Source organism: Chinchilla lanigera, unplaced genomic scaffold (assembly GCF_000276665.1).
Source record: "Chinchilla lanigera isolate Chin_1 unplaced genomic scaffold, ChiLan1.0 scaffold00060, whole genome shotgun sequence".
Lineage (NCBI taxonomy): Eukaryota > Metazoa > Chordata > Mammalia > Rodentia > Chinchillidae > Chinchilla > Chinchilla lanigera.
This window is the reverse complement of record NW_004955461.1, coordinates 7,435,801-7,449,269: the sequence shown is the minus strand read 5'-3', so window position 1 is coordinate 7,449,269 and position 13,469 is coordinate 7,435,801. Positions and strand designations below refer to the sequence as shown.

General features: G+C 36.5%; 1 protein-coding gene across 3 annotated transcripts in view; it reads right to left on the bottom strand.

The window, feature by feature from the left end:
* Nucleotides 1-13,469, bottom strand: part of Phf20l1 (PHD finger protein 20-like 1) — a 73,838-nt gene that overhangs the window by 15,743 nt on the left and 44,626 nt on the right. For all 3 annotated transcript variants that reach the window (XM_013521338.1, XM_013521337.1, XM_013521336.1), the window contains 2 exons: nt 11,204-11,260; nt 9,916-10,023 (listed from right to left, as the gene is read on the bottom strand). In XM_013521338.1, the coding sequence (XP_013376792.1) occupies nt 9,916-10,023; nt 11,204-11,260 (165 nt within the window). The remainder of the gene's footprint in view (nt 1-9,915; nt 10,024-11,203; nt 11,261-13,469) is intronic.

Genomic DNA, 13,469 nt, shown 5'->3' with positions numbered 1-13,469 from the left:
CTGAGCACAGTGAGGAAAGGAGACAAGACATGAGACCAGACTGACAGTGGCTACATCAAGTGACACATTTTATCCTAAGGCAACGAGAAGTCATTCAAGGTTGTAAGGGGACACAGGATGTGTCACAGCCTAATTCCACTAACAGATCCCTCCAGTGGTGGAATGGAGGAGGCAGTGGAGTAAGGCACATATGGAAAAGGGGGATGGGTCAGAGGCCACAGCACTAGTTTAGCAAGACACGCTGGTGATGGCTTTGGTGGGGGTGATAGCAACTGAGATGAACACTAAGAAGCATAGGACGATGCAGCGATCTTTAGACTGGAGGAAGTGGGCAGAAATGGCATCGAGAAGATGGATTTTCAGGCTTCAGCTTGAGCAACTAGATTCTGAAAGTGGGTCAGAGATGGACAGGATAGTGAGTGGGAGATAGGGAAACAGAGAGGTAGCAAGGGTTCAGAACAAGGCTTTTCAGAGTGAAGCAACACTCTGGTATGTGAGAAACTACATATACCATCTGTAGGAATCTAAAGATCCATGGGTGGAGTGGGGAGGAAGGCCAGGCTTTTAATAGAGACAGATGTTAACAGAGGCCAAGGACAAAATGGACATATGTAAGTATGTAAGTAAGAAGATAGGAACAGGAAAGGATCACATTTCCAACTGTGTGTCTATTACCTCAACTGAGTGTGAGGCAAAAGATCAGTAAGGCAGGTTAGAGAATATAATCAGAAGCGAAAACGAGTGGGAAAGATAGAGAAAAAGGTGGAAAAGCAAATTTATTACGAGTAGTAATAACACTGATCCGTCAAAAGTACCCATTTCAAGGGGCTGGTTGGAGTAGGCAGAACACAGCCTATGTCCTACTCCCTGGAACTGGCAATTACTTAAAGTTACGTGGCAGAGGAGAATTAAGGTTGCAGATGGAACTAAACAATCCAATTGGTCTGAAAGTATGGAGAGTGCCCTGGATTATTTGGTGGCTCCCTCTATTCCCAAGGGTCTTTAAAAGTGAAAGACAGAGCTAGAAGAGTTGTTATCAGAGTGAAGCAACATAAGAAAGACTTGACTGAGTAACATGAGCTTTGAACACAAGAGGAGAAAAAAGGGAAAGTGAGGCAGCCACAAAAGGCAAAACACGGACAGTCCTCTCGAACCTCCAGAAGGGAATGCAGTCCTGCAGATACTCTGATTTTAGCCCAGTGAGTTCCCTTTTGGATTTTTGACTCCCAAGAACTTGAAGATAATAAGCAGGCATTATTTTGCACCACTGATATGCAACTATTTGTGACAACTGCCATGAGAATCTAACACAGTCACCATGAATAATTGAGCACAGCCAGCACTGATTGAGGGCTGTAGATCCCAAAGATAACTTTTAGTACCTGCCATGTGGTAACTCTTACTTCCTCACAACAGTCCCATAAGGAAAGTCTGATTGCTGGTGCTATTTTACAAAGGAAAGAATGAAAGCACAATAGATAAAGTAAATGGTCCAAGGACACTCAGCTATTAATGGCAAAGAAAACGTTCAAACCCAGACAACTTTTAACCAACAAGAGCTATCAATGGATTTTGACATTTAAAATGTGCCTAAACTGAAAAGCTTGTTGAAGTCCAGAACCCTAGGCTTCTGCCCCAGCAAGTTGGGAGTAGAAACTCTGCCAGGGAATACTCACATTATTAGAATACAGAGCAATATGTGCATGGCACTGTACTATTCTACCCCTTATGGCCTCACAGCCACTGTTCAGTTTGTCAAGACCATGCAATTTAGGAACAGGTATGAAAAAGGCATTGATTAATTGCCAGGTACTATGTCAAGTACTTCACACAATTATCTTACTGAATCCGGGGGATACACAGACGCAGTAGAAACTGTAACTATGATTTCAGAAGTGAAGAAATTGAGAGGAAGAGAATTTAAACAGCCTGCCAAAGGCTGCCCAACTGGAAATGTTATCAGCAAGATTTGAAACTTTACACTAATCCATCAAAGCTGCCATCTGATGGACTATATATCACCCTGCTAGCAGAAGTAAAAAGTGTCTGATTATAAAAAATGGAAGAAATTCGAATTTGGTGCTAACAATGAAACATGGCTGACATATAACTGCTATATCAGTGAACAAATAAAATTTCTTGGCATTCTACACCATACCTGCATTCCCTACTGCAATCTCATCTCAGACTCATATGTGTAAACATCACATTGTCCCCCTACTGTAAGAACCTGAAAGAGTAAGTAAAACCCAAAACATATAATAGATAATATGAAAGGGAAAGAAATTGCTCAAAAAAAGGAACAACTGGGATGAGAGGAGAAAAAGAAAGAAAGAAGGAAGGGAAAAAATATGTAGAAGGACACCTTGGATAACTGTATTGCTGATGTCTGGTGGTTTACTGAAAGGAACAGTTAATGCTTCAATTTTTTTTTATTTTGACCAATTTTGTAGGCTTGTATCTGGTAATCTGGGCAACTGATTTTAAGACAACAATATGCAATATAACAACCATTGGTGAGTTCGTACCATCCTGTCTAGTGAAACTCTGTAACATCTGTTTTTTTAATTATTATTTTTTTATTCTATTTAATGATTTGGTGAATCTTGCATTCTTACATCTGATACTCTGAGCAACTTTATTGAAGATAACAATATGTAATATAACAACCACTGGTAATTCCTATCATTTTGTTTTGAAACCCTGCATCATCTTTGGTTTTGCTTTGTTTTGTTTTTGTCTGTGCTGTTGGTATTTTGCTATTCTTTTTTTACTATTCTCTTTAAAATAAAAAATTAAAAAAATAAAAAAAGAAAGCTTAGTGCTATGTTTCAAAGCTTCGATCAGAAGTAATCTCTTACCATACATTAATCCCATTTCTTGATCATTCAAACTTTTCTAAATTTTAAGTAAATCTATTTCATACCACTCTTACCACACAAATGACACCTTGGTAGACAGCCATGTGTGCTTTTGCTCATGTGTACTGTGCGCTTATATGCCTGCTTATAAGCTCCTCCTTGGGAACCTTAGTTTTCGCTATGCAAGGCCTGGTATTATCTGCATTTCTAGCTCTAGTTCTTCTTGATATCTCTTCACTTTCCCCATATCAACAGGCATGTGAAGGATATGAAGTGACCTACTCAAAGTAACAATGTTAAAATCTGGTAAAGAAATTATTAATAAATCCCAACACAGTGACTTTTCATGCACATAGGGCGAATACAATGCTACTTTCACATTGGGTAAACTAATTTTGGTAACTCAAACATGCTAATCCACTAATCTATGGAATCACTGTGAGGAACTATTTGACTAAACTACAACCTTTATACTTCATTTAAAACAACCGCTAACTATTAGCACTACCAATTAGAAAGTGAAAGAGAAAGCTATCACGTATGTAAGTATAAAAGACCCTTTAGTTTAATCTTTGAGAGGGAGAGACACATGATCAGATGTACAAAAATCATACTGCAGAAGTGCCTTTAAGAAACAAAAGGGAACTGACAGAAAAGGACAGGGAAATCTTTTAATCTGTCACAGGAATCTGACACTTGAGAGAGAAAGTGATTGGCTGGGAAGGGCCTCAGACGGAAACACAACTTGAAGAGCTCTTGATGTGGCCAATTGGGCATCCGTGCACAAAACTGTGCATCAGGAGAACCCTGCCTCAGGAAGAAATGGGCCAGCACTGTGACTTTTGATATGCTCAGTCTCTGCTTGGGAAAAGCCTTACTGTAAACATAGCACTGTTTCGAAAGGAGCCATAGCTGGAACATGTAGCCCATGTGTGTGCTGTGCTGTTTCAACAGTTTGTGGGAAGAGATTTGAGAATAATGCTTTTGTAGCCATCGTGTACCACTTATTTCAGGCACACATTAGTAAACTTATGAACTGCTCTAAACAGAACTAGCAAACACTACTAATAGAGCAAGTCAAATATTTTCATGATGTTAGATGAATCAATATATTAAAGACGTCAGTCCTTCTGCAACATATTCCTAATCAAAACTGTAGTTTTTCTTCAACTGTACTACTTGAAAAAAAACATTATGTTGGAACTTCAGTTCATCTCTCTGTTCGTTCTCAAAATTCTACTAAACAGATAGCAAGAAGTCTTACACTAGATTTTTCAGTCTTGGAAGATAATAAATTTTCATTTGTTTTCAAGCCATCTAAAACAGAACAAAAAATAAAATAGCAGATAAAAATAACTTTCCATACCAATGAAGACAAAGAGATGAAAAGAATACAGTCTGGTAAACAATTTTGAAGGTATAGAAGATAAAATTAACAATATAGCTTGGTGGTTAAAAAAGCAGACTCTGAAGCCAGACTGTGGGTTTGAACTTGCTTTCCCCTATATATTAGCTGTGCGGGTTAGACAACTCTCTATCTCTGTGTACTGTGGTTAACTGTAAATTGTAACAATCAGGCCTTACTGTAAAGAGTTAATATGAGGACTAATATCCCAAAAATGCTTAGTTTTGATGCATAATAAGTACCATATGATATGCAAAAAACATTGGGTGGTGAATGAAGGAATTTTAAAATGATACAAGGAACCTCATACAGCAATAATGTGAATTCTTTAACATTAGGAGGCCCTCAAAATTTTAAAACATTTAAAACCTCATATTTGCCGCTTGAAGATTCTTCTTCTAATATAACCATCTGGGGAAAACTACCACTTCCAAGCTGAATGTAAACAGCCCAGGGGCTAGGGATTTAGCTTAGCAGCACAGCGCCTGCCTGGCAAGTGCAAGGTCATGAGTTCAATTCCCGGTACTGGAAAAATTAAATAAATAAACAGCCCAGAATAAATTTTCTTCAACTGTAATAATTAATTACAAAAATGCTGGTAATTACCAGACTCAACACCTGTTGTTTATAACCAGCAGTGCTTCTGTGCATCTTCGGTATTTACCAGGACTCCCTGGATGAAGTTAGAATGTTCACTTTATAGGCATGATTTTAAAATACAAGCAAAGGTGTAAGGTTCATTTCTTTTTCATTAGAAAAGAAGATATATGTATATATAATTAAAGCATTACTTTTATTTTAAAAAAGACTTTTTGTAAAAGACTATTGCAGTTAAGGTCTACTCACTAAAGTGCAAGTTTTCTCTCTTGAATTTCCAGTCGTCATTCTTTCTTTTGAATTATCACCTGCTGTGCTCTCCTAAGTGCTCTTGATGCCACATTTGCTATCAAATGTAGCCCTTTTCTTACTGATCTTTTTTTCAGTCAGTCCTTCATTGTCATCTTTTCCTCCACATTCTGGGTATTTCAGCATGTAAGATTCTGTATCTAGTACTAACTACTGCAATAAGCCTCCATCCCTCAGCATAAGACACCACAAACAGCGGGCCATTCCCACACTGCATTAATAACTCAGGGTCTTCATAACACGCTGGCCAGATTCATCCCCCTCCTCCTGCAGGAAGGCTCTGGCTAGCTGGGAGTTCATCTGGCAATTTTATCTGCAGTTTGAAGCTATGACATACCACTCACAGCAAGGTATTCAGTAATAAGAGCTTATGATTAATGGTTTTTGTCTATGCAACTCCTGTGTTTCTAAACTTTAAGTCACTTGTAGTTTGGATTCTAAAAATTGCACATGAAGGGGACAGAGCTGAGGGAAGACTGAGAAGGAAGAAGTGAGGAGTAAGGTAGGCACAGCGTGGCCTGGAAATGGTCAGCTTTCTGGAGTGTGGTTTCAAGATTGTCAACCTTTTTTTGATCTTGTATGTTCAAGTGTACTCTGGGAGCTTTAGAGTTACAAAATGTAGGAAGTTCACAGTCTGGAAAAATTAAATGTCATTTTTGGACCATGAAGAGAGCTGAAATCTAAAGTATTTCCCAACTGCAATTATCCACTATGACACTGCCTCATTGGGTTAATATTTCTTTAAACTGGCTTTATGAAATATTTGATGAATATACTAAAAATGAGTACGACATAAAGAATGTCAATAACACAGAATACACAGGTATTGAACATGAAGTTTAGAAGGATATTATCATTTTGAAATCCCCTCGTCACTTCTGATAACAACTCCCCTTCTCCACCTCAGAGGTAACACTATCCTGAATTTTTCATGTTGCTGTTTTTTCATGCTTTTCACACATACAACTGAATCCCTAAAGAGATATATTGCTTGATACTGTAATTTTTTAATCTTTACTTAAATAGATCACACTACGTTCTCTTCAGTAAGTAGACTTTAGCATAACACTCCATCCTGGGGATTCCTGTAGATGTAATTCATTCATTTACCTCTAAATGAAGAAACAGGTGACTCCTCTGGGAAAATGAGGCAGCTTCCAGCACTGCTAGGAGAACCCAGTGATTTGCTCCTCATATACCATGTGAGTTTCTTCAGAATTTTTTAGGTACAAGCAAGATACTTTCAGTAGGAGTTGTGGGGTTGTTTCCATTTCCTTAGCAACACCTCATGCTATTTACTTTGTAATTTTTGCTGATATGGCAAATGTGTAACATATATCGCCAGGTTTGAAACACTACAGCTACCAAGCCTCTCACAAGACTGAGCATCTTACTATAATTCACCTTACTGTACACAAAGGTTTCTGCTTCTTTCATACTGTGTTATATCTGTTTTCTTTTTGATTTATAAGAGTTTGAAATAGTCTAAATATTAACCTTCTGTCAGGCAGGGTGTTGCAGTAAGGTTTTGGGCTTTGGAAGTCCTTCTATAATGATTTTTCATGACCAATGTTCTTACTACCGGTCTAACTGTACTTTCAACTTTCCCCTTTAGATTAGCACTTTTTTGTTGAAAATCATTCCCTGCCCAATGATCCTTGCCCAAAGCTGTCTTTCAATGATTTATAGTTTTCCCTCATTGTCTTTGACAAAAGTGAAATTAAATTTTTGTGTAAAATTTAAGATAGAGGTTCAATTGATTTTTCTTCCCCATACACATAAGTTGTTCTAACATCACTTACTGAAAAATGTTATCTTTAAACCACTGATCTGCAATACAAGTTCTGTGCAATTATGCACAGAACTGCTTTTGAGTTACCTATTCTGTCCTTGATCATTATTTGCGCCTCTAAAATAAATGTGTGCCCTCATAACCACAGCTGAATAGTGAGTCTTCTTATTCTTCTTCAAGAATGGCTGTGTTATTTCTGGATTTTTCTTTCATATTGCTTCAGAATCCACATTGAAGCCATAGATTTATTTAAAATGAACAGATATGTTTCAATTCTGAATCTTCTAAACTATTAAATGGAATCTCTCCCTTTTATGGAGGCCTTCTTTAATGTTTCTAAATATTTTATAAACGACTATCTTTAAAAATCTAAGTGCATATGGATGTATAAAATTAAATGTTTTATAAACTATCTGTAAAAATCTAAGTGCATATGGATGTACAAAATGGATTTTCTGCATGTATAGAGATAGGAATATTCGTTCATTTTTCTTTTACTGTGGTAATTTCATTAATTTTCTGACATTTAGATACTCTGCATTCATATTCTATATGGTTATATCCCTTTCATCCATTGGTACATTTATGCTACATTGGTAACTTTCATTTATAGTTTTTGCATTTATGCCCTGAGAATCTGTGGTCATCCTTTCTCATTGTAGTCTCTGATTTTGATATAAATTTAAGTCATCTAAAATAAATGTGGCCTTGTGTTAGGTCCCTAGGGGAACCACAAGAAAGTACTATAAATTTAGGGCTCAAACATCAGAAACTGCCATATACAGTGTTGAACACCTGTAATCTCTTAATTGTGGGAGGCTGAGGCAGAAAGACCTCAAATTTGAAGCCCACATGGGCAACTTAACAAGATCCTGTCTCAAAAAATAAAAAGGGGTGGATACACCTCAGTGTTACAGCCCTAGGTTCAATCCCCAATACCAAAAGAAAAAAAATATTTCCTCTCAAAGTTCCTAAGGCCAGAATTAGGCACTGGCCATGCTCCCTGGAAGGATCTAAGGGCAAACTCTTCCTGACTCCTTGCAGCTTCTGGTGGCTCTGGCTCCACAGCTGAGGGTTCCACCACTCTAATCTCTGCCACAATCTTCCTATGGCCTTCCCTGTGAGCCTCAAGACCTCACCTGGGCAGCCCTGAATTCTGATGTCTCATTCTGAGACCCTTCACTTAGTCACACGGCAAAGACCCTATTCTTTATAGGGATCACATTCAGGTATCATGCGTTAGGACCTAGGCATATATTTTGGGGAGACCCTATTCATCCCACTGTGGGAATATTTTCTCCTTTTCTAAATTCTGCAATAATTTATGTAAATTGTGAGCAATGTGTTTTTTAATGTCTGTTAAAGATTAGCAAAAAATTTTCTGAACCTGAGATCCTTTGTTGGAAGATTGTAATACTAATTGAAGATTTAAATACTAATTAAATGTTCTTTAAGATTCAGAGAAAGCCGGGCATGGGGGTGTCACATGTCCGTAATCCCAGCACTGAGGAGGCTGAGGCAAGAGGATTGCTAAGAGTTTGAGGTGAGCCTGAACTGCATAGCAAAACCCTGTCTCCAAAAAAAAAAAAAAAAAGATTCAGAGACTACTTAGGTTTTTATCTCCCTGATCAGCTTATTTGTGGTAACTGTCCATATTTTCACCCAACCTTTCAAGTAGTGGTATAAGTTTGCAACATCATCTTCTTTTCATTGTCTGCTGCACAGTTATGCTCTCTCTATTCCTAATATTGTTTATCTATGCATTTTATCTTCTTGATCTTTCCAGTTCACTTTATTGTTTTTCCTTATAACTAAATTTGACATTTGAAATTATTTCATAGGAATTTTTTAGTTCATTAAATTTTGCTCACATTTATTAGGTACTTAATTCCTTTTTTAAACTAAATACATTTTAATAGAAAGCAAAACACAAAATAACTCTCAGAAATCAGAAATCCCTTCCCATACACTAGACTCTGTCTTCCCCCCTCAGGTGACAGTACGACAGGCCTGTGTGCATTCAGGATTCCTTCATGGTGCGCTCTCTGCAGGAAAGAGTGCTAAAAAGCTGTCCTCTGACCCAGGGTAGCTCAGAAATCCAACTTTCTTTCGTGTAATTTACTGCAAGTTATTTTTTACCACAATCTTTCTGTGTGAGTTCATTTCTGCTTTGAAAATTATATCCTATGTTTCTATTCTACAGTATTTGTTAGATATTTTAACATGCATATTTAACTTAACAGAGCCTCTAAGCAACAAACTCCTTCATTTCCCCAAAACAATATAAGGAGCTTAAAAACAATGAAGTATTAGCATACATCTCCAAATATATGATCCATTATTACTTCTTTTTATTCTCTAGTATTTTTCTTTTTTTCCATCAAAATTGCTTGATATGGTCAATGTTTAGATTGATCCACATCTCCAGCCTTCCCTTCATCACCATTTTCCTTCCTCCTCCAAGTACATCCTTTAGGGCTTCCTTTAGAGAGGGACAGTTGTTAGCAAATTCTTTTGGTTTCTCAAATTTTTCTGAAAATATCTTTATTTCTCCCTCAATTCTGGAAAGTTAATTTAAGGGTCTCTATGATTACAGATTACTTTATTATGTTGAAGGATGCTTGCTCAGTGCATCCAGGTCACCATAATTGAGATAAAAGTTTCTATTAGTTGCCACAATTAATTAATATACCACTGTAAAACACAGTTTTATGTTTTTGAAAATACAAGACAAAAACAAAGCTACCAGTCTCAATTACAACACAGGAATCTGCATTTTGGAGAAAGAAAAGAGGAGAGGTGAAAGAGAATAAATGGGGAGCTGGGGATTTAGCTCAGTGGCACAGCGCCTGCCCTGCAGGCGCAAGGTCGTGAGTTCAACTCCTAGTACCGAAAAGAAAAGAAAAAAAAAAAGAGAATAAATGGAAACAACCCATTAACTGCATACTTACCGTGTTGCTTAGATTTCTTTTTCTTTTTCTTCTTCTTCTTCTGTTTTGGTTTATAGTGATCTTTATCTCTTTTCTCTTTCCTTTCCTTATCCTTTTCTTTTCTCCTACCTAAATGATAAAAGCAAATACTTCAGTAATCCTGAGGGATCCTGAGTTGTTCCTTTGTGGTTAACCTAAAAGGCAGCATTTATATTTTCATCAGCTATCACAGTCACCTGCCCAGAGTGGATGGAGTCAATTAAACTGCTCATGAGTCTGGAAGTCCTGTTTAGCTTATTGGACTATAAGAGGGGATCTTCATTAGCAGTGTTGAGAAATCCCAACTCCTGACACCTTAAAGTTAACACAGACAGTAGTTAAAACCTTTAAATGAGTAATATACTCAATTTCTAATGTGGCACATAGTTAAACCCCATAATTTAAAAAAAAAGACCTCCCTGAGGAGACTCAGCATTTCCATATATGACATATGAAGAAAATATATAATAAGATTTTTAAAAGTGGACCTTTTTCCTTTGTAAAAAAAATTTTTTAAAAAAATCAAGGCAATCCATAAGTAACTACCTTCAGTCTTTTGACACTTCCCTTGTGTATATAAGAATCAAGAGTAGGACTATGAAAGAAAAAACTGTATTTCAAACTTATTTCCCTAAAATTTTAAAGCATTCTTTTCTCTAACCATATGTACTTTAAAGAAAATAACACGTATCCTAGAACATTCTTTAAGTTAAATCATCACATATATTCTAGTGCTACTGTTTCAACCAGTATGGTTTAGCCTACAATTGGTCAGCAATAATTAATCAATTTTGAGATACACACAAGTTCTGATTAGCTAAGCTAAAAAATATTTACAGAGTATCTTTAAATATTTCATGACTTAATTATTTCATGACTTAATTTTATAGCACAAAAAACAGAAAAGGTGGCAAAAACTCAATAACCATTTTATAAGGTATACTGAGAAAAAAATGATTTTAATGTATCATCCATCTTCTAAGTATCAACAATATTAGGTGGAAGCTTATTTGAAAGAGTCATAATTTTAAGTAGGAATGTTCAGAAACCCAGAAATTTTTTGAAGCCAGACACAACTGTGACAAAAAATACACACAGAACAACAAGATGTACACTGAAGATGCAGTCTGTCTGCCGCTAACACTGATAAGCAATGAAGCAGATGATCACATATAAAACAGCGCAAGAGGGCAAAAGAAGAGACAGACTCTGTCCTCCCTCTATATCAGGCTTTCTAGTCTTTTGCTTAAAGATTACTTTCTGTTCATACCAAAGGCAGTTGAGCTTTTTTCTTCCAATTTCACTTTTTTTTCTGTTTTCGAAATTCCTGTGGGTTAAGGGGAAAAGAAATATATTTCATTAGGAAAGATTATAAATATGGGACAAAGTTTTCAATTACAACAGTTTATAAAATTCTGTATGATCCTCTTTCTCCCCATTAAAGATCTACATTATATTACTGCCTGAACTAGTAACAAAAAATGGGATTTCTTACTTCAAAAAACTGATAAATTAGGGCTGGTTTTGCTCCTTCAGACTATCAACGTTCAAAACCCACTTTGAGTATGTCATTTAATGACTCTGCACCTCAGTTTTCTTATCTGTCAAATAAGATTATACATGTTGACGATATGTTGCTATTAAGAATATAAAAGCAGAAATATGTGAAATTTTTAGACTCATGTATGGTAAATGAGTACTTTTTTTTCACTTTGCTTTTGTGGTGGGCTAACAACTTGAGACTACACCACTTCCAGAAATGGCATAACTACAAATCTGACAATAAACAAGAATGAAGATGTCCCATCCTAACCCTAACACTAAGCTAGGAGCAAAGGTCTCCTGCAGTGCTACAACCTATGCCCTGCTCAGGAGATGCCCACACCCAAGTAAGTGATGTGCCCAAGGATCACTGGTGCTTCTGCAGCAGTTCTGACACAAATGCAGCTCAGGGCACCCAAAAGAAATGTTAGAGTTCGTATGACAGTAGACTGATTTTTAACACTTTGTATACAACTGCTTAAACTAAAGTCTGACCTTTTGCTGCCTAAAATAAACTTTCACACCTTTGAAGTCCATCATGAAATGTTATTAGGCAACAAAGACAGCCCAACATTCTGCACGTTTTAGTTTCTCTGTAAATGTAAAATCCAAGGGCATATTTATACACAAAAATTATTTTAATGACACTTAGGTTGTATTATCTGTAGTACAAACACAGTTTAAGTCAATATTGTGTCTCATTAACAGAATAACGAGGTGACAAAGATATATTTACCCATGATTCTCAGTCCTGATATTAATAACTTATTTGTGGCTAGGGTAAACTTAAAAAACATACTACAATATATTTTATTAAATTTTAGTTACAATCATCACCATTTACTACTTTTTTGCTTTTTAAAATCATTCTATAATAGTATAAAAATGCTAGCACTTCATCTTCAAATACCTTACATATGTAATTTAAATATATAAATATAAAAATATCACTCAAATGCCAATAAGGCTCTACTAAATAAGTTTCAGATGAACAAGAAATTTGATCATTTCACCTATGATGATAGAAAAAGTAAAAAGGATACTGGAGCAAGAGGAAATACAATTACATTTCCTTATTTCAAGACTGAGAATGCATGCATCACGTTCTTCTGTCTACTAATTTTGTACTATGGGAACTCTACAAATTATGCAATTTTCTTGAAAACTAGACAGCACTTATAATTCAAATGATGACAATGTGCTTGCGGATACCCAGTCAGAACAGGGGTGGATCTAGAAGTAGCACTTGACAACGTTTATTGCCTCCACACTCCTCCAGAGCTTGGATCTGCAGGGAAAAGCTAGAGCAGTGATGCTTGGAAACCCAGAGATTGGGAGAGGGTCAGATTAAAGGAACTGCCTTCCTCCATTGCTTCCCTTGACTGGAATGTGTCACCTACTCCTCAGAAATGTGGAAGACAACTGCATGGCAATGGAGTAGCACTTAATACAGGAGATAGCACAAGAGGACACACACCGTCAGTCACGAGCGCTTTCAGGACAGCCAGTTCCAGAGCCAGCTGCCACATATTCCTGGGGTTCCCAAACCTTAAGATTTTATAAGTGGTGAAGGTGCAAAAGCAAAATTGGGAAACCGACAAAAGGCTGTCAATGTTTTACACATTACAGGATATTAGAATAAATACTCAGGTCTACAGTAGAGGCAGAACTTTATAAACTACCTCCACACAAACAGAAAAAGAAAATGGATCTAGTCTAGACTTCAACAAAAGAACATGTTCTGTTTTACAAGAAATTCATTTGATTGCTCTTACTTCACTCTGTTCCAGAATTTGAAAACTTAAGCACTAGATTATAGAACAGTGATTTTTAGACTTAATTTTATCAAAAGAACATTTTCTTCAAATAAACTTTTATTTTTGCTATCAGGAATTGAACTCAGGACCTTGTGCTTCTCAGGCAGGTACTTATGCTGCTGTGATATATCCCTGGCCCCAAATAAACTATTAAGTGACAACCTAATGAAAAAAACA